This window comes from Callorhinus ursinus, unplaced genomic scaffold (genome assembly GCF_003265705.2).
Source record: "Callorhinus ursinus isolate GAN/ISIS: 27379988/994484 unplaced genomic scaffold, GSC_fseal_2.0 scaffold13, whole genome shotgun sequence".
Lineage (NCBI taxonomy): Eukaryota > Metazoa > Chordata > Mammalia > Carnivora > Otariidae > Callorhinus > Callorhinus ursinus.
The window spans coordinates 34,102,368-34,124,147 of record NW_027397075.1 but is presented as its reverse complement, the minus strand read 5'-3'; the positions used below and the strand labels follow the sequence as shown (position 1 = coordinate 34,124,147).

Genomic DNA, 21,780 nt, shown 5'->3' with positions numbered 1-21,780 from the left:
TTACCTGATAATGAATGAATAAATGACTCATTTAAGTGTACAGTCCAAACATGAGGATGTCTAGAGGTTAAATTAAATGGCTCGTCATTATCTGTGTCCTGTATTATTTAAGGTTTTCGTTAGCCCCTGAGGTTTTTCATTGCTTTTCTAGGGATCTATTAATGCTTGCAAAAAAATTGTTAGATTCAAAAACTCTCCAGTAATAAGGATACAGCATGTAACTCTAAAAAAGAAACTAAAGATTCTGAGATTAATTCCTTCCTAGCAAGCTGACAAGTTATCCTGTCACAGTTTCATTTGTGCTGTCAGTTCCATGAGACTTCTGGGCTGGAGATAGAGGACTTTATTATGGCACATCTGGCACAGCTGCTGCATGTTTGCATGTTTTCTCTGACCCTCAAGCCCCATAGGGGCGATGTGGAGATGGGCTCAGGTGAATGCTGCACATAAAGTGGATTTATGTAACAACTAAGGAACCCTGAGCTTAGGAAATCCCAGTCTTTTAAGGGGGTCTGCTGGAAAACCTGTCTAGTCTTTGCCCTTCAGGGAGATACTTTTTTTTAATCATATTGATCAGAAAACAAATCTGCCCTTTGTCCTGGAAAAAGTCACTATTTCTGTCTTGCCAGGGTATTTGCTGTAGAAACATCCTTGAAAAGATAGTTTGGAACAAAAGCTATGACAGCATGTTCTGAAATGGGAGAGATCAATAGAGGGTTGTTTCCTAGTAAGTAACTCTTCTTGTGATAGGAATTTGTCCTCTCTCTGATGTGGTGGCTGATGACCTTGACTAATACCTTCTAAGATACTGTGTTTGATCACATAGCTCTTAGTATCATTGTTTCTATATTTTTGTCATTAAATGTCTGGGTTAATTGTGCTGTAGAATTTTACAGCTTAACTTTTGTTTGATCCTTGTGATTGGATGATTTCTTTTCCCCCCATGAACCATATTGTCTAATGGTAGGCAATTTAACCGAGAAATGCACTAGTTCTAAGTACTTCAGGATATTGGTGCCTTTTTTGTGCACTGATTAAATTGTAATTAATACATTTTTTTTTTTAATGTACCCAGAATTGAGTGATTTTTGAGTATTTCAGGTTTAATTATAGAAGAGACTCTGAGGAGCTAGTTTAACAAAGTTTACAAATTTGAAAATTTAGTGCTAGGTTAACAGACTTTAAAAATTTACAGTTTTTACAAAAAACTTAAAGTACGTTGAATTTCATAAATTTCCTCATAATTGGAGTCAGGTACAGTAGTGCTATGTTATCATAATAAACTTTAGTCTAGGGGTGCTTGGGTGGCTCAGTCATTTAAGTGTCTGACTCTGGATTTCATCTCAGGTCATTATCTCATGGTTGTGAGAACGAGGTGGGACAGGCTTTTTCCTGGGTGTGGAGCCTGCTTGAGATTCTCTTTCCCTCTCCCTCTGCTCCTTCTCACGCCCTTCCTCCCACTTGTGTGCACGTTTCTCTCTCTCTCAAATAAAAAAAACAACACTTTATTTTAGGAAATTAGTTGATTAATACCTCATAATTTAGTACAGACAGAATGAAGTGAATGATTATATGTTTTGCATATATTATAAAGTATTTGCATGCTTAATCCTCAAAATGAATGTAGTTGTTAGAGGTCTTATCTCCAGTTGTATAATTTATACTTGAACTTATTCAAGCAAAATATAGACTGAGCAGGAGGCAAACTACTACTTTTGAATTTATTTTCCTAAGATTAGCATTCAGACATTGGAAATTAACTTTGTGATCTTAGACTTAATTTTTATTGAGGTTATGATGAGTGTTGGTTTAGATATTGGTATATACCAATCTAAGAAGTTAAATCTGCTTTTCAGATTTAACATACTTACTTCAATATCACATCTTGCTAGTCCTTTTTGGGCTATTAGAACCCTTCATTTAGGGGCACCTGGGTGGCTCAGTAGGTTAAGCATCTACCTTCGGCTCAGGTTATGATCCCAGGGTGCTGGGATCAAACCCCGCATAGGGCTCCCTGCTCAGCGGGAAGCCTGCTTCTCCCTCTCCCTCTGCCTGCCTCTCTGCCTGCTTGTACTGTCTGTCTCTCTGTCAAATAAATAAAATCTTAAAAAAAAAAAAGAACCCTACATTTAATTTTTGAGTTATTTTCCCCTACTGACTCTTTTTCAAATATTAAGAGAAGGGCACATAGTAGTAGGCATTTGCATTAGTTATCTATTATTGTGTGACACGTTATGCTCAAATTTGATGACTTAAAAAATTAAACATTTAATATCTTGGGTCAGGAATTATGGTGCCATGTAATTGAGTGCCTTGGCTCAGAGTTTCTACCAGGCTACATTCAAGGTGTTGGCCAGGGCAGCAGTTACCTCAAGGTTTGACCAGGATAGGAACCCATCCAAGCTCACGCACTGGCTACTAGATAGAGATACCAATTTCTTGCCACATGGGCTTCTCCATAGGTAGCTTTCTACATGGCTGCTGGCTTCTCTCAAAGGGAGCAAGTGAGAAAGAGCATTTTGAAGATAGCAGTTACATAATTTTTATAACTTAATCTTGGAAGTTACATCCACACATGTGCTGTTTTCTGGTCATTAGAAGCAGATCATTAAGTCCAGCCCACACCAAGAGTGGGAATTACATGAGTGTGTGAATACTAAGTGGGAATCTTTGGAGGCTGTCTTAGATTCTGCCTACCACAGCATTTAATAAGTATATGTATTTAAATGAAAATGTTATTCTTCATGGTCTGATTGACCAAAGGAGCTTTGGGTTTCATGTAAAAGCCAAATTTGTACTAGCATTTAAACAATTGTCTTACATTTAATTTGATTTAATTTTAAAATATATTTCTGGACATTTGTGGTACCTGTTTACTGTAATAGGGTAGTTTGATAAGTCTTGGTTTCCTTTTGGTTGTGTTTGGAATTCCAGTGAGCTAATTTTACAGTGTTTTTATATGAAATAAAACATAGAAAAGTCCATAAAACAAATTTACAGTTTAAAGATTTATGGTAGAGTGACCATGCATGTAACCGCCATCCTGATTTAACAGTCAGATTATTGTTGGGACTCCCAGTGTTCCTGCCTAACCTTTCCAGATTATAGCTTTCTCCCTTGTGCCTTAGGTGGTCAGTATTCTGATATTTATCACCTTAACTGTTTTCCTTTATTATTTTGATACCTAAGTATTTATAAATTGCTTTTTTAAGCTTCAATATTTTTATGTCTGCAGCTTATAATGTTTGTTTTGTTCTTACCTTCTCTGACTCAATGTTAAGGTTCATCCATATTGTTATATATGGCTATCGTTGATTAGTTTTGTTTATAGTATTTTATTAAATGAATATACCCCAATTTTGTGGTTGATGGACTTTGGGCTTTTTTCAGTTTTGGCCTATTCACAAACAATGCTACTATCTTGTATATGTACCCAGGTGTATGTATGCATATATATCTATGGTATGTATGTAGGAGTGGAATTGATGAGTCCTAGGACATAAACATCTTCAACTTTAGTAGATAACAAACTGTTTTCCTAAGTAGTTGTATTAGTTACTCTTCTACAGGTGTTGTATGCGTGTTCCTTTTGCACTGTATTCTTGCCAGTACTTGGTATCACAATAGACTTTCTCAGTTCAGCTAATCTTGGGATTGCTGTTTCTTTGCGGTTTTAATTTGCATTTCCCTAATGACTAGTGAGGTTGAGCATACTGTGTTGGCCGTTTGGATTTTTTGTGTATGTGTAAAGTAACTGTTTAAAGCTTTTTGCATCTTTTCTACTTAGCTGATATTCTTAGTGGTTTGTTGAAAAATTCTTTGTTCTGTCTATTTATCTATCTCTATCTTCAGCAAATATTTTCTTCATCTAATTGGGCTGCTTATTTCATTATCTTAATGATGTAACTTGAACAGAAGTTTCTGTTTTTTAAAAGAGTTAAATTTATTGGTCTTTTCTATTATAATTAGTGCTTTTTGTGTTCGGTAAAGAATTTCCCACCTGAGGTCATGGAGACATTTTGCCATATTAAGTACTTGAAGCTTTATTTTTTTTATCTTTCACATTAAGATTATAATCTGCTTGGGAATTTATTATTGTGTATAATGTGAGGGATAGGCAACTTTTCATATGGATATCTATCACTTGTCCAAGCATCCTTAATTAAAAAGGCCATCCTTTTCCAGTTGCTCTCAAGCACCACCTGTGTCATGCATAATGTGTCCATATATGTGAGGGTCCATTTCTAGGCTGTATATGTGAGGGTCCATTTCTAGGCTCTCTTTTCTGCTTCACTGGTCTATTTGTCTATCTTTTTGGCAGAACTACATTGTATTAAATACTAGAACTTTAAGTTAACTGTTCTTCTTTAGCAAATTCCTAGCTATTTATGGCTCTTGTTATTTCTATATACATTTTAGAACCACCTGGCACATTTTCATGGTAAACGTGCTGTGATTTTTATTGGAATTACTTTGACTCCAAAGATCAATTTGGGAGAGTATATCTATATACAATATTGAGTCTCCTGACCCATGAATGTGGTATTTCTCTGTTTATAATTAGGTCCTTAAGAATGTCTTTCAAAATTTTGGTATTTTTCAGAGTATTTATTCTTTTTTGTTTGTTTTTTAAATTTTTTATTGTTATGTTAATCACCATACATTACATCATTAGTTTTTGATGTAGTGTTCCATGATTCATTGTTTGTACATAACACCCAGTGCTCCACGCAGAATGTGCCCTCTTTAATACCCATCACCAGGCTAACCCATCCCCCCACCCCCCTCCCCTCTAGAACCCTCAGTTTGTTTTTCAGAGTCCATTGTCTCTAATGGTCCGTCTCCCCCTCCGACTTACTCCCCTTCATTCTTCCCCTCCTGCTATCTTCTTTTTTTTTTTTTCAGAGTATTTATTCTTATACACCTTTGTTTTAGATTTTTTCTGAGGTCTTCATTTTTTTATACTATTATAAACAATGTCTTTGTCTTCGATTTCCATTTCTTACTGTTTGTTGCTGGTATATAGAAATACAGTTGATTTTTATAGATAATTTTTTTTTTGTATCCAGCAACCTTGTTAAGTCCTCATTAATTCTAATAATTTATTTGTAGATTCTTTTATATCTTCTGTATACACATCGTCATCTGCGAATAATAAGAGTTTAGTTTCTTTATGATCCTTATATCTTTTATTTATTTTTCTTGTCTTACTCTGCTGGCTAGGACATCCGGTACAATGATGAATAGAAGTGGTGATAGCGGGGCATCCTAGTCTTGGTGCTGATCTCAAAGTGAAAGCTTTCGACGTGTCACCATTAGGTATGACGTTTTCTGGAGGTTTTTTTGTAGGTACTTTTTATCTTTCAAGGAAGTAAATTTCTATTCCCAGGTTCCTAAGAGAACTTTTTTCCCCTGTAATCATGAGTGGGGATTGAGTATTCTCCAAAAATTTTGTGCATCTGAGGTGATATTTACTTTTTTTTTTCATTCTGTTAATGTGAATAATACATTGATTTAATATTAAAGGGCCTATCAACTTTGCACCTAAGGTAATCAACCATCCTGATTTCCTAGGTGTATTCTAGTTTTATCACTGAACATTCTGCATTCTAGGAAACCCCACCAGGATGGTTCTTTGCCCTACTTGTATTTCTTGTGTAAACCAAACTTGGCCATGATGTATATCCTTTTCTATATGTTTGGTTTGCTGATACTTTGTTTAGAATTTTGCATCTATTTTCCATTAGTGACATTGTGCTATAAGTTTTCTTTTACACTGATCTTGTCCAGCTTTGCTGTAAAGATTGTTACTTTAATCAAATGAATTGGGGAAAGTACCCTTTTTGTATTTTCTGGAAGAATTTGTATAGTCTAGGAAGGATATCTTTGCTGAATGTTTATAAAGATTTTACTGAAGAATCTCTCTGGATTTGTTGTTTGCTTGCAGAAAGGTTTAAACTATTGATTCACTTACTGCAACTCTTATGTGCTTATTCAATTATTCTGTTCTAAAATAACAGAATAACTGTTATACAACAGTTACACTTACTCACTTTTTGTTATAAATATCACCTGTGACATGTTATACTTTTTCTAGGAGTTGTCTGTTTTATCTAAATTTTCAAATTATTGGCATATTGGTTTTAATATTGTTTTGAGTGCCCCCAGAGTTTTTAGTGATATCTTTCATTCCTGACTCTGCTTATTGCTGCTTTGTCTTTTCCTCTTTTTTTCTTGATCAGGTCTTGCCAGGGATGTATCAGTTTTATGAGTCTATCTGAAAGAACCAACTACTGTCATTGTATGTTTTCTACTTTATTTTTGCTTTCCATTTTACTAATTTATGCTCTTTACAGTTTCTATTGTTTCACTTTCTTTGGTTTTATTTTATTGTTCCTTTTCTAATTTGTTAACTTGGATGTACATATTATTATGCAGACTTTTTTTCCCGTAATATAGGGATTTAAGGCCATTTGCATCTAATGATTTGGTATGGTATTCTGTTATTCCTTAGTTCAAAAGAATTTCTAATTTTCATTATAGTTTTTCTTAGGCCTGTGGGTTATTTAGAAGTAAACTTATTCCTTGGACATTGGGATTTTCTTGTTGTCTTTCTGTTGTTGATTTGTATTTTAATTACATTGCTGTCAGAAAATACTTTGTGTTTTATTCCTTTGAATATGATATTTGCACTGTTACCTGGTAGTTAGTTAAATTTTGAAATATTTGTTTGAGAAAGAATGTGTTCTGCAATTGTATGCTGCCATGTAAAGTTTGTTAAATGTATCGTGAGAATTTTCTGCATTTTAGGTGAACTTTGTTTCCTTGTTAGGTGAATTACTGAATAATTATATTTGGGGTGAGTTTCTTCTAGATGCAGGGATTTTTTTAATCCATTCTGCTAGATTCAGTCCTAATATATTTAGACCATTTACATTTAATGTAAATGTTATGGCTTGAGCCTATCATTTTATTATTTGTTTTATGTTTCTTTGTTGGTTTTTGTTGTTGTTTTTGTTTTCTTCTTATGGGTTACTTGAATGTTTTTTAGAATTCAATTTTTATTTAAAGTGGTTTTGAGTACATTTCTTTATAGATTTTTAGGGGTTACTGTAGATACTACATTATATTTATAACTTATCACAGTACTGGTGTGGACATCTATTTACATTTGCTCTTAAATAAACCATCTCATTATGTCATCTGTAGTCTAATTTCTTCCTTCCTTACTTCCTCCCTCCTTTTTTCTTTCTCTTTCTTTCTGTCTGTCTGTCTGTCTTGCTTGTTTTATGCTTTCTTTTCAACTTAAAAAAAAGTTACAGTCAGAGGACTGAATGAAGCTTATAATTAAGCCTGTCTGACATTACAGAATTTAGGTGTTAAGTATGTGTATGTTTATGGGGTAGTGGTATGGTGGTATGGTAAGACTTTAGTTTATACTTCATATGGCTAAATGAGCTTTGCTTTTGGTAGTAACTCATAGAATGAATATATCTGTATATGTGTATATGTGTGTATATATATATATTTAAAGACTTTTTCTTTTTTAACAGAAGTTTTAGGTTCACGGCAAAAGTGAGAGAAGGGTACAGAGATTTCCCATGTACTACTTGCCCTCACATGTGCAAAACCTCTCCCATTATCAGCATTCCTCACAAGAGGGTACATTTGTTATAACTCATGAACCTGACATGTTATAATCACCCAAAGTCCGTAGTTTACTCTGGGGTTAACTCTTGGTTTTGTATATTCTGTGGGTTTGGAGAAATGTGTAATGACATGTATCCATCATTATAGTATCATACAGAGTATTCTCGTTGCCCTTAAATTCTTCTGTGCTCCACCTATTCATCCCATTCCCTGCCTCCAACATCTGGCAATCACTGATTTTTACTGTTTCTTTGGTTTTGCCTTTTCCAGAATATCATAGGATTGGAATATAGCCTTTCACATTGGCTTTTTTCCCTTAGTAATATGCATTTAAGTTTCATCCGTGTCTTTTTATGTTTTTAGAGTCCATTTCTTCTTAGCATTAAATAATATTCCATTGTCTGGATGTGATACTGTTTACCCTTTGCATACTGACGGACATCTTGGTTGCTTCCCAGTGTTAGCAATTATGATAAAGCTGCTATGATATGGTTTTGTGTAGACATAGAAGTTTTCAGCTCCTTTGGGTACATGCCAAGGAGTATGATTACTGAGTCGTATGCTAAATTTATGTTTACTTTTTAAAGAAATTGCCAAACTGTCTTCCAAAGTGGTTGTACTGTTTTTCTTTCCTGCCAGGAATAAGTGAGAGTTCCTATTGCTGCACATTCTTGTTAGCATTGGGTGTTGTCATTGTTCTGGATTTTGGATGCTCTAATAGATATACAGCAGTATCTCATTATTGTTTATATATGTATGTTAAATTTTGCTACTCTCTTTTTTTAACCCAGTATTTTCTGAAAGTATACCAGTATTCTTTTGTTCAGATTTGAATATGTCAGATGATTGAAATAATCTCGGCAGCCACAATTTATTCTAATTATATTAGCTTTTATTTATTTTTTTAAAGATTTTATTTATTTATTTGAGAGTGAGTGAGCGTGTGCTAGAGAGAGAAGCAGGGGGAGGGGCAGAGGGAGAGGGAGGAGCTTACTCCCCGCTGAGCATGGAGACCCAATGCAGGTATTGGTCCCAGGACCCTGGGATCACGGACTTGAACCGAAGGCAGACGCTTAACTGACTGAGCCACCCAGACTCCCCTAATTGTATTAGCTTTTAAAAAACAAAATTCACACGCTAAGTTTAATACTTTAGCATGTTTTTATCAAATCATGAGTGCAGGTCAGATAAATAAGTACCAGTGATACCTATGTTCAGCAAAGCAAATGTCAATAAAAGGGGGCTTCTCATTTTCAAATTATTTTACATTTTAGTCTTCTGGGATTCTGAAACTTCATTTTTTTTTTTTTTTAATTTAGAGAGAGATTGAGTGTGCGTGCAAGCAGGGGGAGGGGCAAAAGGTGAGGAAGAGAGAGAGAATCTCAAGCGGACTCCATGCTGAGTACACAGCCTGATGCAGGATTCCATCTCCCGACCTTGAGATCATGACCTGAACCAAAATCAAGAGTTGGATGCTCAATTGGCTGAGCCAGTCAGGCGCCCCTGAAATTTTACTTTTTAAATTTAAATGTTTTTTAGATTTTCTTTGGATTTTGGCACACAATGCTGTGTTGAAAGTGACCTTGCTATTAATATAGGCTTAGGAATGGGCTTAAAGCATTTCTCCATCATATGTATTTATTATTATTTTTAATAATTCCCAAACTCATGAGGATATGGTCCAGGGTGGTTTTGGTTATCATTCCCAATTAATGATCAATTTTCACTCAGATAATTTCATCTTTGTGGACTTTCTTCATTTCTCCAAAACATTCTTAGACTCTGATTCATGCTTTTATTCTAGATCCTGCTGCTCCCAGTTATGAAACACGTTTGAGGAGTGAATTTAGGTTAATTCTTTTTTGCACTTCCTTTATTTTTAAACATTTTTATTGTTATGTTAATCACCATACATTCCATCATTAATTTTTGATGTAGTGTTCCATGATTCATTGTTGTATATAACACCCGGTGCTCCATGCAGAACATGCCCTCTTTAATACCCATCACCAGGCTAACCCATCCTCCCACCCCCCCTCCCCTCTAGAACCCTCAGTTTGTTTTTCAGAGTCCATCCTCTCTCATGGTTCGTCTCCCCCTCTGATTCCCCCGCTTCATTCTTCCCCTCCTGCTATCTTCTTCTTTTTTTTAACATATATCGTATTATTTGTTTCAGAGGTACAGATCTGTGATTCAGCAGTCTTGCACAATTCACAGTGCTCACCATAGCCCATACCCTCCTCAACATCTATCACCCAGCCACCCCATCCCTCCCACCCCCCACCACTCCAGCAACCCTCAGTTTGTTTCCTGAGATTAAGAATTCCTCATATCAGTGAGGTCATATGATACATGTCTTTCTCTGATTGACTTATTTTGCTCAGCATAACACCTTCCAGTTCCATCCATGTTGTTGCAAATGGCAAGATCTCATTCCTTTTGATGGCTGTATAATATTCCATTGCATATATATACACCACATCTTCTTTATCTGTTCATCTGTCGATGGACATCTTGGCTCTTTCCACAGTTTGGCTGTTGTTCCACTTCCTTTAAATTGTTGTCCTTTGTCTTTCTTCTTTTTTAGTACTATAATGTCTTGCATTGATGCCTGATAGGGAAACACTTGCTTCCCTTATATTCATCACTCTGCTCTTACACTTCTAGCCACCAAATGTGTGCGTGATTTTTACACTAAGCAATTCTTCAATTCTGTGCAGACACCAACTGAATGTCCCCCAATTCATTTCAGTTCTGACACTGTCTACCTGGTGTTTGTCCCAGATCCCACAGGTTAATGGCTTAGTCTTATAAGGCTGAGATGCCACTTCAGATGCTAAATGCAAGTCCACCTTGTCACCTCTTCTTCCGACTGACTATAACTTGGAGGTTCCTGTGACCTCCTCTTTGGTTTTGATAATTTGCTAGAATGGCTCACCAGACTCAGGAAAACAGTTACTTGCTAGGTTACCAGTTCATTATAAAAGAATATACAACTCAGGAAGAGATGGAAGAGATGCACAGGGCAAGGAATATGGGAAAGGGCATAGAACTTCCATACACTCTCTAGGTGTGCCACCCTCTTAGCATCTCCACATGTTCACCAACCTGTAAGGTTGGTTCCCTTGGCAGTCAGCCCTCATTTGGAGGTTCTGCAGGAGCCCTTAGCCACCAGTCATGTCATTAAGCATATAGAAACTTAAAATCAAGGGTTTTAAGACCTGTGGCCAGGAGCTGAATGAAGACCAATTATATATTTTTTATTATAAATCACAGTATCACAGTGCTCTAGTAACTTAGCCAAACCCCTTCAGAATCTCATAAAATGTAAATGCCTCAAATTTATTATGTGCTAAGTGATTTCCATTTCTCTAAACTTATAAAATTTTATTTTGGTTTGACACTTTTTCAGACTTTTTCACATAGGTAGGTTGCATCATTTTATGTTCTCTATCTATCTATCTATCTATCTAAGGGCAGCATTTGTACCTTACTTGTTTAATCCTTTATTTTTTAGATTTTAGAGTATTTTTATTTTTATATTCCCTGGGTTTTTGATTGTCAGTAAAATTATTGTCTTCAAAGAAAGTAGAATATAATTAAAAACTCAACAAAAATTCTCCCATTTTCCATGGAGAACAAATGATATATAATCAGGATAATCATCCTAGTATGATAGTTGTTTTATTTTAAATTGAACCATATGAGATTACTGGTTTGGGACCAGTAATTATTGGAAATATTGTTTGAACAATGGCAGTTTTATGTAGTTCACCTCATATAAAGCAGCATCCATATATAATAATAGGTGTATTATCCAGCATAAACTTTGGGGTACTAAAAGGATGGGGCATTATCCTTAGAGAATAGGGCATTACAGTTTACTATTTTGGGATTTCAGGTGATACTGGAATTTTTTTCTGGTGTTTCAAGTTCAAAAGTGGAGTGAAATTATTATCTTAATTATGTGTTATGTATCACACCAGTGATATTGGCTGTCTCTGGATGTTGATATTGTAGATGTTGACTTTATCTTTTTTTTAAATGTGTTTTTTAAAGCAGTCATACTAAAGACCCTCAGCAGTTGTTTAAGGATTTGAAGAGTGGAGTATTTCAAGGTAATTAATGAAAAAGGTTAATTGGTGACCATGGGATGCTTGGCTGAATTAGAGTTTAGGATCACTGGAGTTGAAAATATGCATGAACCAAAAGGCAAAAGTCAAGAGGTGTCAGTGATGGTAGGAAATGACTGGGATGTTTTATAGGTGGCTAGGATCACAGAGTGGTTTTGCTACTTGGATTGAACCAGACCAGAGTGGTTTGGAGTGGAAGACTAACCTTTGGAAATGGACCTGGGGTGTGAGAGTATCAGTTGATCAGCTTTTATTTGAAAGAGTTCCAAGACAGACTGTGTCTTTGAGGGAGAGGAAGGATTCGGTTAAGGTGGGAGTATGGTGTGAAAAATTTTAGGGTAGAGAATAGTTTATTAAACTGGATGGAAGAGTTGAAAGCATTTGACAATGCTAATTACTTTTATTACTCTCTCCCCATTCCTCCATGGTTTCTATAATAGTATGCTGTCTTGTCTTCTGGTTTTATGGTTACCGTTTTGGACTTCTTGATAGTTAATGCAGAACTGCTCCTTCTTTCTTTGCCCATCTCTTAAACATTGGTGTTCTCCCTACCATCTTGCTATTTATTTATTTATTTATTTATTTATTTCTTATCTTATCTCTGCTGAGTATACTGGTTGACATTGGGTGATTTCATTATCATAGCTTCAGATTTATTATTCTCCTTTCTCACAGCTTGTATGTTTTTCAATGTATTATTTTTTACCCTGTTTATTCTCTATTTCCTCATTGTTTTCCCTAGCAAAATTCTATTAGTCCCTTCAAGGCTCAGACTTCATTTACTTTCAGATCTAATTTCACTTATCCAGTTGCCTCTCTCCTCTTCCCCAGTTTTCCATCTAGGTTAGGGGCAACCTTACCTTAAATTCTGTGTGCATACTATCATAATGTTTACTATGATATTTCATCTGTTGGCTTACATGTTTGTTCTCTCCCCTGGAGTGAGTTCCAACGAGGGCAAGGGCTATAGTTTTCTAAATCCTGTTCTTCCCAGTGCTTAGCAAAATGCTTAGCACTAGTAAATGTTTGAATTAATAAGTTATCAATTGTATTACCAACTGTGTATGGATAGTCACAGAAGAGAAGGTGCTAATGTTAATAAACCTTAAAAGTCCATTTACCCTTACCAGTCATGAAAGAAATGAAAAATTAAATAATGAGGTACTGTTTTCAAGAAGTACTATAGCATAATGAGTAACAGCAGAAATTCTGGAGCAAGGGGGCTGCTATGATTTGAATACCAGTTCTGCCACTTACATGCTGAATGATCTTGGTCAAGTCATCTAACTTTTCTGTGCTTTTCATTTTCCTAATGTTTAATAGTACCTATTTCACATCCTATGATAAGTATGACACAAGTATTCATTATTGTTATTTTACATTTTAAAAATTGGTTCAGTGTATTTGGTTTAGATTAAGACAGCCACTTACAGATACTGGTGATAGAAATTTTATTTTGTGTAGTGTTTCTGGAAAGCAGTTTCACATAGTGAAGCTTTCCTAACTATATTTATTTTTGGTTGAATAACTTCATTTTTAATAATCTTTTAATAACAATTGAAATGCAGACTCATGTTCCAGAATTACTCATGCAAACAACTGAAATCTCTAGTAAGATGAGAATGATTAAGTATATTGTTGAATGTGATTCAGCAGTTAAAATGTTTGCATTTTAATGTCATAGGAAAAGGTTATGATGCAAGTAGATATCAAAGATGAAGCATTATCTTAAACATGTCTTAAAAAATGTTAAGAGGCAAATGTTAAAATGCTAACTTGTGATTGCTTTTGGGTAGTGGGATTTAACCTCTGTGAAACTAATTTTTATTTTAAAGTGGAGTTAACAGCTGACATGCTGACATTAATTGCTAACAGATGAGGTAATTGGAAAGTCTTTGGATGTCTCCTATTTTTATTAAGTCACACAGTCATTTTTGTTGATCATTCGTATCTGAATAATGAATAAAGTCAATCCTTGTTGCATTGAAGAAGTACAGCGTTGTGTTTTCTTAAATATTAAGTCTCTACATTTTTTAGCATAGGACTTTTCAGCTCTTTTTGTCTGCAATTTTTCATCCCTGCAATCTATTATTAGTGACCAATTTTCTAGAAATTATTTTCCAAATGCAAAGTTGTTTTATGATCATGGTGATACCAGTGTGGTTTGGTTTAGGCTTTTTTCCCCCCCTCTCTATTTTGTCTGCAGCAACTGGAACAGATCCAGAAGGAGCTGAGTGTTTTGGAAGAGGATATTAAAAGAGTGGAAGTAAGAAATCAAGAATTTCTCACATCTCTAGCAATTTTCAGTTTCATGAAATTGTCACTTTTCCTTTAAATTACTGCATTGAATTTATGGGATTTGTTTCCAGTATATAGAATGTAACAGATGTTACTTAAAATATTTAATTTTAATTCAGAGTGCATTTTCATACAAAAAGCATTCTGAACACTTTATGATAAATATATACTAAATTTGTTTTCACTGTTTTATTGCCATAATTATTCTTGGGTAGATTGAAAAAAATCATTTAATTTTCTTGGTACTCTAGCCTAGTAACTTAAATCAACTCCCACAAAACCCTCAATTATCATTAAAATTATAATGTCACAATTCTATTCTTTTATTAAGTAAATAACTTTTTACATACCTTCTGTGCTAAGGTTAATTTACAAAGAGTTACGAAAACATGTGAACAATAATCTAGGCATTTATAGTATAATATAGTTTACTTATGGAAATCCATGGGAGGATCTTTTGGAGGCTCATAGACTATTATGATGTGAGGTTATTTTCTGCAACTACATTTAAATTTAGTGTGTGTTTTAAATTGTTCATATGTGTTGTAATTTTCTTTTGCTGATATGTAGAACATGTTAAATGATCTTGAGTTTAATATTTTGTGGAAATTCAGTGTCCCATGTGGCATTCCTAACTTGTTACTTGAAACTTGTTACTACTATGTTTATGTCCCTTGTATGACTGAACTGAGCTTGGGTTAGACAGAAGTAATTCTACCTGATTATGTATCTTTAGTGGCATTTTAAAATTTGCTGCTTTTGCATTAATCAGAATAGCACATAAAAAAGGCCAAGTTGTTGGTATGATTCAGAGGTGCATAATTTATGCAATAATAGTTGATTAGGAGGCTTCTTCCTCTGAGTTAATGAGTTAGACTTTAAGTCTTTATTTTAAAATGCTAATATTTGAATCAAGATGACTTGCTTAATGCTTTCAGAGGATATTTTTAAAGTAAACACATATCCTGTTTTTCTGGACTTTAGAGGGAGCTGAACCTAATGATTCACATACCATACTGTCATACTTATCTTAATATTTATCAATAGGTTCTCACTTGGATTAATGATTAGCTTGTAGTACAATATAGTACATCTCATTTGAAATATTTATTTTTGTCTTTGCATTTGGTGGCTTCATTAGTGATGAACAATATTTATTAAAGAGTTTCTAGTTCTATAAGAATGTGTACCATAGAAAAAGCTGTCTCTGAACTTTTTAGATAATCTTGCTTTGTACTCTGAGGAGAGGAAGCCTTGAGACATAACGGATGTTGAGACAAAATGTGACTGATAAAAATCTAGGATTGGAAGGGAATATAATATTGTATCTCATTTTGACTTCTACATTTTCTGTTTGGAGTGTCTACTGTAACTCAAGTAATTGTGTTTTCAGGAAATGAGCGGCTTGTACTCTCCTGTCAGTGAGGATAGCACAGTGCCTCAATTTGAAGCTCCTTCTCCATCACACAGGTACAAAGCTTCAAATTTGTAATTACTTAGGATTTATGTTGCAAAATGCACATATGGTACTAGTCCTTGGGAGCCTTTTCCATGTAATATACAAAACCCCTGAGAAATTGCTTTTGGTCATGATCTAGAAATGAGATTCAGATGGACCATCTGTTTCCTTAATGCTTTGAATTTTCATGCCACAAACAGCAGAATATTGTAATATTATGAATTCACTGTTGGATTAAAAATTTGGTGAATTTCTTGAAATAATAGTAGCTTTAAATATCTTGTGAGTTAAAATCAAATGACCTTAAAAATCTGCAATTTGAGAACATGAAATGGTAGGTAATATTAGGGAGAAATGTGATTAGGTAAAACCCTGGGCTTTTCCCCTAAAAACTTTGGTATTTTCTTCATTACTCTGTGTTGTTAATTTGTCTTCTCTTCTGTATGCTCTATTAGAACAGGGATTATTTTGTCTTTCTCGTGATTGTTTCCCTAGGTTTTAGAGTAGTAGTATAGTGACTGGCCTCCTTCAGTATTTGTGAAGTACAGGAAATGTCTGTGGTTCCTTCTAGCTTTGAAGTTCTAGTTGATGAAATCTATCCTACCTAGAATTGGAACTTGAACTTTTTGCTTGAAGTGTTCAAAGTAAGAGCAATTTTACATGTTTTTAACTTACTAATCCATTTAGGATAATGGCCCAGTGGAAGCTTTTCAAACAGATAGTTTTGGGATAACGTGAATTATGAGGCAGTTCAGTGCCAGTACAAGAGAATACACCAGTCTTCGAAACCTCTGTCAGTTTGGGAAAACGATGGTGGATCTAGTTTAGTATGATATGTGGGGAAAAGGACACAGGGAATCTTCTGGTTAATGAAGGTTCCTGGGATGTTTGATATTTTCCTCATTAACCATTTATGGAGAATCCTTGTGAGTTCTAGTTGATTCTAGAGTCACATTAGCTATGTAATTCAGCTTTTTTCCTTTGTATTTTATTTTCTTTAAAACACTTGGGAATGATTCAGTCTGTGGGATATTGTTACCTTTAAGTTTAAGGCTCACTTTATGAAGTACATGGGATCTTTGTCAATGGAATACTGTGTAAGTGTATGCAGGTAAGCAAAAATTGTAATCTCACAAAATATTCACTGACAATTCCCATTGTCCCATCTCTCTCTTGTTTAATGGTAGCATTTCTTTCTTTTGTGTCCAGGTTTTTGTTACTCAGTCTCTCACTGATGGGTTTTAGTAACATGTGATAATATAGTATTATATTACTTTAACTGGCTCTATTTATTGAATGCCTGTGATATGCACTAGGCACTGTTATATTGTTGGAATATAGCTGGCAAAATCCCTGTTCTTAATGGAGCTTACCTTTTGGGGAGTGTCTGTGTGAGGCTTGGGGAGATACTAAACAAATACATATATGATGTAGAAGTAGTAGTACAAAGTATGTAAGTAGTACGTTAGGAAGAAAAATTAAACATATTAGGGGTTGGCAAAAAAAAAATTAGGGCATATTAGAACTGGAAATAGCATGTAGTTCCGGTTAGTTTGTATAGTCAGGCTTCTCTGGGGAGGTAACATTTAAGCTAACAAGTGAATGAAGTGTAAATATGATAGAAAGTCAGGGTCCCTGGGTGCTACAGTCATTTGAGCATCCCACTCTTGGTTTCTGCTCAGGTTGTGATCTCAGGGTCATTAGATTGAGCCCCAAGTCAGGCTCTGCCCTCAGGGGCACTCAGAGTGTGCTTAAGACTCTCTCTCCCTCTCCCTCTGCCCCCCCTCCCCCGGCCAAATAAATAAATCTTTGAAAAAGAAAAGTCTTGGGAGAGTTTTGAGCAGGATCTGATTTAGATTTTAAAATGTTTACTGAGGTACCTGTGTGGAGGATAGAGAAGAGACTGTCCTGACCCCCTGCCATTAGAAGTGTGGTAAAAGTTAGGAAGCAAGTAACAATCTAGAAGAGAGGAGATGGTGCCTTGGATTAGGATTTTATCGGAGGAAGAGATGAGAAGTGGTTTTGCATGGCCTTCCGTATCTTTTTTTGTGCTTTAAAATTGAATATAACTCCCAAAACAGGATGTTAAAATACCTTTACTTATACCTTTTCCTTTTGCCAAGAGAGAGAGAGGACAATGGGAATTGTCAGTGAATATTTTGTGAGATTACAATTTTTGCTTACCTGCATATACTCACATAGTATTCCATTGACAAAGATCCCATGTATTTCAGAAAGTGAGCCTTAAACTTAAGGGTAACAATATCCCACAGACTGAGTCATTCCCAGGTGTTTTAAAGAAAATGAAATACAAAGGAAAAAAGTTGAATTACATAGCTAATGTGACTCTAGAATATCCTATTTATAAGATAAAGTAGCAGGGGCGCCTGGGTGGCTCAGTTGGTTAAGGGTCTGCCTTGGACTCAGGTCATGATCCCAGGGCCCTGGGATCGAGTTCTGCATTGGGGTCCCTGCTCAGCGGGGGCCTACTTCTCTCACTCTCTCTGCCTGCCGCTTTGTCTGCTCTCTCTCTCTGTCAAATAAATAAAATCTTAAAAAAAAAAATAAAGTAGCAGATCTTACGGAAGATTCAGGATTTCATGAAATCTATGAAAACTTTGTTGGAAAATAACTAAAATCCTATGCAGAGCTATTGTCAAATGAGGTTCTTGCAGATTTAACTTAGTTAATAGTTGAAGAAGGGAAAACAGGCAAACATAATACTTTCTTCAAAAGAGTATTTTGATATTTTCATAGAACAAGTAATTTGAATATCAAGGTTTGAGAGAGACACTTGGGAAAAATCACGTAGCCCTAAAAGTACTCTTAGGAAATGACCCTTAAGATTAAGATGTGAAATTAAATATGTTATGTTATACTAACAATATTTTATTTTTCTTTATTTTTAAGAAATAGCATGTAGTTCTAATTATAGTAACCTTCTTCCACCATAATTATTAGCTTTATTATTTAAGTGCAAGACAATTTTGTTTTATTCCTCACTGTAATGTTTTTGGTCTTTTTTATAGCAGGTTTACTTTAAAAAGCCTTTTTGTTGATTCATTTATTTTCTTCTGTAATGAGGACCTCTTTATATGTCTGGTCATTGAATCCCTTACATAGATTCTAAGTTAATGATTAGATTATGTATTTAAATGAGAAGAAAAACAAAAGACATACAACTGTTTTCTCTTACCCCACTTCCCCCAGGATTTTATCTTCTGTATACCATGATTAGCTATAATTTTCATATCCTGTGTATTCTCTTTTTGCTGTTTAGACTCTCCATATCACATGGAGCCTAGCAGTGGTCTTTTAACTATCCTCTTGCAGTGTATTGCCAGAAATCTGATCATGTTTTTTTCCTGCTTAAAATCCTTCAGTGACTTTCCACTACATGTAAGTTGGCTTAGATCCAGCTGTTTTGCATGGCCTTCTGTATCTTTTTTTGTGCTTTAGAATTGAATTTAACTCCCAAAACAGGTTGTTAAAATATCTTTACTTATGCCTATTCCTTTTGCCTAGAAACTTCTGGATTCATCTCTTACATAGCTCCCCCTTCCCAAAGTACCCCCCCTTCAAGAATCCAACCAAGGGTGAACTCTATTCTTTTTTGATATACCATTTCCCTAAAGACTGAAGGGGAGAAAGGAAGAAGGAGATAGGATTAAACACTTAAAAAATATTCTAATTATTTTGTTCTTCTGTGCTGTGTGTATTAGTTTTGCGTATTTCCCATAGTGTACTGTAATTCTGTGACTATTAAGTTTTTTTATACTCCTTTATTTTTATATGAGCATATTAGTACTTAAATATGTTTTTGAATAAAAGTATACGTAACCGAGTTTTATTTAATTTTTATTAGTTTGTGAGATTTTATATATATATGTATATATATATATTTGTTTTTTTAAAGATTTTATTTATTTGTCAGAGAGAGGGAGAGAGAGAGAGTGTACAAGCAGGGGAAGCATCAGGCTCTCCGCTGAGCAAGGAGCCTGATGTGGAACTCGATCCCAGGACCCTGGGATCATGACCTGAACCCAAGGCAGATGCTTAACCAGCTGAGCCATCCAGGCGTCCGCAGTTAGTGAGATTTTGATCGAAGCTTGACCTTTAGTATACGTAATAAATAAACTAATACAATCTTAAAAAAACAACAGAACAAAAACTGTCAGCCAGGCTTCATTGGAGTGTGGTTGGGGGTGGGAGAGTGTGTGTGATTTTTCCTACATAAAATCAGTTGAATTTTTTTTTTAAACACTTTGAAGTCTTCATCCTTTACAAATTTCTCTTATTAGAATGAGTTTAAGCTGGATTGCTTTTCAGGGCCTTTTTTCATTTTGCTTTAGATTCTGAGGGAGAAAGTCTGCACAATTAATAGTGAGCTGAGTTTATACTTTACTGTTGCATATTTATGTGTGTTAAGTTATGAGTGAATTAGAGAATGGTAGGCAAACATGGTCTTTTTTACCTGTTTACAAATGGGATTGGTCCTTTTATCTGATAATACAATTATGAGCATATCTATCTTAATATACTCTTTTAGAGGATTATTAATATATGATATTAATATAATATTAATATATTGATACAAAGGTTATTCATTTTTAACTTTAGCTCAAACTTTAAGTACTAAAATGAAACATTTTTGTTGAGATTTTCTTCTTGATAATGACAGCAATGATTTTTAGGTTAAAACATTCTTAGAGAAAAATAATAACTAAAATTTAGATTTCTAAGTCTTCTCTAAAACCATTATGAGTAATTATGCTTGTAAATTTTTAAATGCTTTTCATTGATGTGTTTTCTATCTTAGAAATAATAGTCTCATAATTGCTTTTATTCTTTGTCTTTAAGCAAGTATTTCAGAATCGTCAATTGTTACTCTCTCACCTTTGTGTTTTCAGAACTTCAAATAACTTAGTTTGGAGATAATGTATTAGTTTAAACTTCTCTTTCTGCTTAAGGTAGATATGCTTTAATGTGATCCAGATAGTTACTGGAGTTAAATTTGCAGAATAACTTTTGTTTTCCTATGATAAAATAATAAATAAATATAATAGAAATACTTTAAGTAAAATTTTTCTGACCTAGACTCTCCGATCTTTAAAATGCTTTAACCCATAAGAGAATTCCTTTTTTTTTTTTTTTTAAGATTATTTATTTGTCAGAGAGAGAGGGAGAGCACAAGCAGGGGGAGCGGCAGGCAGAGGGAGAGGCAGACTCCCCACAGCACGGAGCCTGATGTGAGACTTGATCCCAGCACCCTGGGATCATGACCTGAGCTGAAGGCAGATGCTTAGCCAACTGAGCCATCAAGGCGTTCTGCTTAAGAGACTTCCTGTTGATTGTAAATTTAATTCATTTTTTTGGAAGACATATTTATAAGTTTAAAATTTGAATTAAGGCTTCCTGTGGCTTAAAAGAGGGAGGTTTATAAATAAAAAGAGATAAAAGACTTTTATGGAAGACACTTGCTTTTATCTAACTGTTTTTAACAAGATATTTTTGAGACTTACCTTTCATTTGTGTTTCTATTGACAAAGGTCCACTTGAATCAAATTGTAGGTATAATAGGAAGGAAAAGCAAAGGGTCACTTATCAATGCCAGAATTATTTATTATTAAGAATATATACATAGGGTAGTGAGTTAATACCTTGTGAATCTGTATATAGTTTGAGTAAACTAATGAAATTCAAGGAATTTGATATTTCATAATGGACTAGATTATGAAATTCTTCTTTAGCTCACCTGTATTGGTGAACAATTATATTTATGCAATTATATTTATCTACAGTCATAAAAAAAGAAAAAAAGTGTGTGTGGTGTTGGGTGGTGGTTTTGGATGGCCCCGAGATCACAACCTCAGCCAAAACCAAGAGTCGAATGCTTAACTGACTGTGCCACCCAGGTGCCCTCCCTCCCCCCACATTCCTTATTCTTGCATATTAGGTCTTTGGCTGGATTATGACCTGGTGTTAATGGATCTTTCTTCACATATTAATGCTTAAGTTCTTGGTACTTTTTGGCATTTATTATTAGTTGAGTTGCTTTATTTTACTTGGGGAGATAACTTTTTTAACATATAGGAATTGAAAAATTTTAAAAGATTTTATTAGAAAGCTCGCCAGTGGGGGAGGGGCAGGGGGAGAGGTAAAGGGAGAGAATCTTTTTTTTTTAAAGATTTTATTTATTTATTTGACAGAGACACAGCAAAAGAGGGAACACAAGCAGAG

At 34.7% G+C, this 21,780-nt stretch overlaps 1 protein-coding gene across 5 annotated transcripts in view; it reads left to right on the top strand.

Annotated features, from left to right (window-relative positions):
• The window catches only part of COP1 (COP1 E3 ubiquitin ligase), a 244,434-nt gene that overhangs the window by 52,738 nt on the left and 169,916 nt on the right, over positions 1–21,780 (top strand). For 3 of the 5 annotated variants that reach the window (XR_003209550.2, XR_003209549.2, XM_025877828.2), the window contains exons 7-8: positions 13,990–14,049; positions 15,475–15,551. Coding sequence is in view for 1 of the 5 variants with exons in the window: in XM_025877828.2 (XP_025733613.1) it covers positions 13,990–14,049; positions 15,475–15,551 (137 nt within the window). In the remaining 4 variants the exon portion in view is untranslated. The remainder of the gene's footprint in view (positions 1–13,989; positions 14,050–15,474; positions 15,552–21,780) is intronic. The other 2 variants (XR_003209552.2, XR_003209551.2) reach the window with 1 other exon arrangement.